Source organism: Branchiostoma belcheri, unplaced genomic scaffold (genome assembly GCF_001625305.1).
Source record: "Branchiostoma belcheri isolate BF01 breed outbred unplaced genomic scaffold, Haploidv18h27 scaffold57, whole genome shotgun sequence".
Classification (NCBI taxonomy): Eukaryota; Metazoa; Chordata; class Leptocardii; order Amphioxiformes; family Branchiostomatidae; genus Branchiostoma; species Branchiostoma belcheri.
The window spans coordinates 1,886,682-1,891,980 of NW_017804209.1; the positions used below are offsets into that span (position 1 = coordinate 1,886,682).

At 45.9% G+C, this 5,299-nt stretch overlaps 1 protein-coding gene across 1 annotated transcript in view; it reads right to left on the reverse strand.

The window, feature by feature from the left end:
- Positions 1-789: 789 nt before the first annotated feature.
- The window catches only part of LOC109481741, a 7,904-nt gene continuing 3,394 nt past the window's right edge, over positions 790-5,299 (reverse strand). Inside the window, exons 2-7 of the mRNA XM_019784333.1 lie at positions 4,793-4,980; positions 4,037-4,183; positions 3,504-3,662; positions 2,310-2,474; positions 1,459-1,653; positions 790-926 (exon numbers count right to left, since the gene is read on the reverse strand). Coding sequence (XP_019639892.1) covers positions 799-926; positions 1,459-1,653; positions 2,310-2,474; positions 3,504-3,662; positions 4,037-4,183; positions 4,793-4,980 — 982 coding nt within the window. The 3' untranslated portion in view covers positions 790-798. The remainder of the gene's footprint in view (positions 927-1,458; positions 1,654-2,309; positions 2,475-3,503; positions 3,663-4,036; positions 4,184-4,792; positions 4,981-5,299) is intronic.

Below are 5,299 nucleotides of genomic sequence, written 5' to 3' on the forward strand. Positions count from 1 at the left end.
TCTTTTGTTTATGTATTGTTTATACTCAAACGGTACGTGTCGTATAAGCCCACACGGGCTGGGCGCAGGAAAGCGCGCGACATGAAAATAAAGTTTCATTCGAAAATAAAATTTCATGCATTAATTCATTCGTTCGTTCATTAATTCATTCAATCACAACATATACCATTTTTTTTATTAGTCAGATGTTTATTCCTGTATTCGCCAGTATCCGTAAGTTTGTAAATAGGTGTTCTCTCATCTAGAGAGTTGACCTTTGACCCAGTGTTGACATCACACTTCAAAAAAGTCACGTGACAAGCCTCACTGGGTCAGTCTACTGAGGAAGACCAGAGTGACTGGTCGAAAGCTCTAGGTGAGAGAACGTTTTGTGTTGGATCGAAAGTTTAACTTTAAACATGATAGTAAAAATAAATCCCTGTGCGGTTTATACATGTAATGTACGATGCACGGACCTATACAGGAACCAATGCACCCCTTGCGGCTGATATCTGCAGTGCAGGAATACCTGCGCCTCCTTGCGGGTTATATATGCAGTGCATGATGCATGGACCTGTACACGAATCTCTGCCCCTCCCCCCTAGCGGTTTATATCTGCAGTGCAGAGTGCATGGACCTGTACACAAATCAATGCACCTAGGCTCTACCAGGATTCGGGAGGCGGCTGGAAAGAGTAAAAATCGGCAAAATAGAAAGGAGATAGCATGCCATCTCTCTATTTGGCCGATTTCTACTCTTCTCTTTAAATTCTAGCCGCCTCCCGAAGCTTGGTAGAGGCTATAATGCACCCCTAGCGGTTTATATTTGCAGTGCAGGGTGCATGGACCTGTACACGAATCTCTGCGAGTCGAAGCTCCAGATGTCCGGCCGCTCCACGCGGACTTTCTTCGGCTTCACCTTCCGGACCTTCGGCCTCATGCCCGAATCTGTGAAAAAAATGCACCGTAATCCGTATGCAGTCGCGCAAAATCATCCAACATTGTAATTCGTAATCAGTACATTAGCCATAACGCAAAATTTGTTCGTAATCAGCTCTAAGAATTCAACGTAATTCGTAATCGCCGACGAAAATTTTGCGTAATTTGTAATCACTACCCCCCCCCCTCCCATGCAGGCCCGTATATAAGATGCACGGTATTTCAAGCGATGGTACTGTATAACCCAGAAAATTCTATTGTTGAAACGAAAATTACAAAATTTAGCAAAAAATGCCGTCAGAAACAAAAATTATTATTATTATTAAAACTTATTCCACTGGTACGTCACCAAGAAAAGTTTGGCGGTTCTAGCGCAAGCCGTTTGGCCGCTATCCGACATCAAAGAGGGCGCTTTTATCAATGCACTGTACAAGCCGGTGCTGTACTTAGTGCTGGAACTCCCTGGGACAGGTGATGCGCTTGTCCTCGAAAACCTGCCTTATGCGACCAGGACCACACAAAATTAACCATTAAAACTCACCTGCACTGTACAAGCCGGGCATCATGTGGTACTGTACGTAGTGCTGGAACTCCCTAGGACAGGTGATGCGCTTGTCCTCGGGAACCTTGTGCGGCCATGGCGGCGTTCTCACGTCGGCAGGCGGGCGCCAGGACTGGTTGTGCGGGTACGGGACGTGCGTGCGGGCCTTCTCACGGCGCTCTTTCTTCACAAACTCTGTATACAACGTTGATGAAGGTTAGACATCCAGGTAAACAATAATCATAGGAAATTCAAACTCTACTACTGGATAAATTACGGAGATAATATCCGTATTATCTCCGCAATTTATCCAGTCACTGTAGTAGAGTTTGAATTTCCTATGAGCCTGTAGTACAACATGCAAATCGTAACTCAAAAGGCAAAATACCGTGGCCGACACGTACAACTTTCTGCACTGCTGCTACAATAATGTACCTGCCGGCCACAGTAAAAAAAATATTGGCGTAACGACTGGTTGTGCGGGTACGGGACGTGCGTGCTAGCCTTCTCACGGTGCTCTTTCTTAACAAACTCTGTGGGACAGCAAATAGGAAACCAAAAGACTTAATGAAAGACTAATCTCCAAGCAGATCATACGGTGGCAAGGCAGTATTCATTGACCAGAGGAGTGTCCACTAGTCACTTCTTTGGCCAATAGATACTGCCTTGCCACCGTATGATCTGCTTGGAGATTAATAAAACACAGGGTAAAAGTTTGAGACAAAATACCGGCTACAGTAGAAAAAGTAAATATCGGTGCAACGACGGCAAGTTTCGAGTTCACAACTAGACAAAAACGTTAAAACCAAACAAACAAACTAGAGTCGTATCGGCATAGTTAGCAGTCCTACCTGGTGTGGGGTACATGGCTTCGAACGGGATGAGGGGGTCTCCGTCCTTGTGTGGGATGTGGTGCGGCCATGGCGGCGTGTAGACTTGTGCCGGCGGGCGCCAGGCTCCCGAGTGCCGGGCTTCTACCAGCCGCATGCCGCTCTCTCTGCCCGGTACGGTACGCTCTGCGTGCGGGAAGGTTTGGTTAGTGTACGGGGCGGGGTGTAGACTTGTGCCGGCGGGCGCCAGGCTCCCGAGTGCCGGGCTTCTACCAGCCGCATGCCGCTCTCTCTGCCCGGTACGGAACGCTCTGGAAGGTTAGAAGTTGTGCGTGATTTCAGGTAGGTTTTGGTTTTGGTTATAGTTATGGTTATGGTTATGGCTATTTGAGTACTGCACAGTCACAAGATGTGAGGAGGAGTGGTGTAACCACAGACAGGAAGGTTGAATTGGTGGTCAAAATGGTCTCCCCGCAACAACAACTCTAGAAGATCTTCAATACCTAGTTCAATTACTATCATGAAACTTCATCTGTGTTGGTAGTTACATGTTTGCAATTAAAACTTTCGATCCATCACTAGAAGTTCTCTCACCTAGATCTTTCGACAGGTCACTCAAAAGACCAGAGTGAAGACCTGAGTGACTGGTCCAAAGCTCAAGGTGAGAGACCTTTTTGTGTTGGATCGAAAGTTTGAACTTTAAACATCTAGTTCAATTATTGTTTTTTGAGTCTGAAAATCCGCAATGAGAAACTTACTCTGTTTGTTGATGTCGTGTTTGTTTGTTTGTTTGTGTGAATGATGAGTTGAAACTTACTCTGCTTGCTGATGTCGTGTTTGTTTGTTTGTGTTTGTTTTCTTGTTTGTTTGTTTTGTGTGAGTAGTGAGGAGAAACTTACTGTTGATGTGGTGTTTGTGTGTGTTTTTGTTTGTTTCTTTGTTTGTTTGTTTTTTTGTTTGTTTGTTTGGAGTGGTTAGTGAGCAGAAACTTACTCTGCTTGCTGATGTCGTGTTTGTGTGTGTTTTTGTTTGTTTGTTTGTTTGTTTGTTTTGTGTGAATGATGAGGATAAACTTACTCTGCTTGTTGATGTCGTGTCTGTTTGTTTGTTTATGTGAGTAGTGAGGAGAAACTTACTCTGCTTGCTGATGCCGTGTTTGTTTGTTTGTTTGTTTGTTTGTTTGTTTGTTTGTTTGTTTTGTGAGGAGAAACTTACTATGCTTGTTGATGTCGTGCATCTTCTGCAGCGCGGCGTGGGCCAGCTGCGGCAGCCTGATGACGTCATCAGCCTCCTGCTTCTGTTTTTCCCGCCGTTTTTTCTGCCGCTCCTCCTTCTCCTGCTGCTGCCGCGCATGCTCCTTCTTACGCAGGTTTTCTGGGGAGGGAGGAGGTCATTATGTTTACTGAAGGAAAACGTTGTTTTTTCTCAGTTTCCTCTTCTCCAAGCACTAAACTCTGACCTGGCCAAAGACCTGATTTATTGACGTCTGTCACCATGGTAACTGGTGTTGGGTTACATCATGTTGCAATTTCAAAGTAGGAGGGATTTAGACTCTAGATTCAGACCATGTGCGAAGGTAAATATTATGCATTTGCAATGCAAATGTTATCTTTCTAGTTATTGTTCTCTTTTACACACTATTTTTCGGTTCTTTACCACTAGTAATATAGCCCATCATCTTGCAAGGGCAAAAAAAAATCATATCAATAACCATCAAATCAGATTTAAGCGACCCCAGGCGTACTGACCTTGATAGAGCTCAGGTAACGTCTTGAAGTCTAGTGAAGGATAAGAAGTCTTCCTCTTGGGCTTCTGTGGAGGCGGCGGTTTCTTCGGGACGTCTGGAAGCTCCGTCTTGGTGGGCGGGACACCGCGGGGCTTGTAGCCGGGATCGCCTGTAGAGAGGTAGAGAGACATGTGAGGATGTAGAAAGACTAAGTTTCTGCGGAGGCGGCGGTTTCTTCGGGACGTCTGGCAGCTCCGTCTTGTTGGGCGGGACACCGCGGGGCTTGTAGCCGGGATCGCCTGCGGGGGGGAGGGAGGGAGTTAAACTTTCAGACAACAGTAAATCTTAGCCTCCGTAGCAGGCTTATAGAACTGGGGGTTTGGTGGTCTTCGGCTGTTTTCTGATTAGCCTCCGTAGCAGGCTTATAGAACTGGGGGTTTGCTGGTCTTCGGCTGTTTTCTGATTAACCCAGTTCTAAAAAACGGGGGTAATTCAACCAGGCCCACTATGTTGTCTATATGCAATCAGAAAATAACACATAAAGCTCCCAAAGACCATTAAGATTCCCAAACCCCCCCAGTTTTTTTTTGGCATGGAGGCTAAGTAAATCTGAACTTTGAGGATGGAGAAAGACTAGGTTTCTGAGGAGGAGGCGGTTTCTTCTCACCTGTGAACTTCCTGCCGAACTTGTTTGTTTGTTTGTTTGTTTGTTTGTCTTACCTGTGAATTTCCTGCCGAACTTGTTTGTTTGTTTGTTTGTTTTTTGTTTGTTTCTCACCTGTGAACTTCCTGCCGAACTTGTTGAGGGAGTTCCTTATCGCCAGCTCCTTCTCGTACGACGGGCGGAGTTTCCGGAAGTCGGCCTGCTGCATGAATGGTGCATCCTGGGGCGGCCCGGCCGGAAGCACCTGCACTTCGTACTTACTCCGCCGGAGGTCGCCCTTAGGCTGCGGCTGGTCCGGGGGGCTGGGGGCAGCAAAAAAAGATTTTGTTTCAACATTCCTCGAATAAAAGTAAAATGTAGTGCACTAAATATTTGAACCGCCGGATGTCCAAAATCGAACTATTCCACCCTTTTAACTTTTGCCGACACATACTTGGTATTATGATACCCACACATACCCACATACAGAATGTCAACACAATCCACCCAGGCATTCGCCAGAGTTATTATGTTAACAAAAATAACTGTCATGATAAATCCGACACACACACACACGCACACACACACACACACACACACACACACACACACACACACACACACACACACACACACACACAC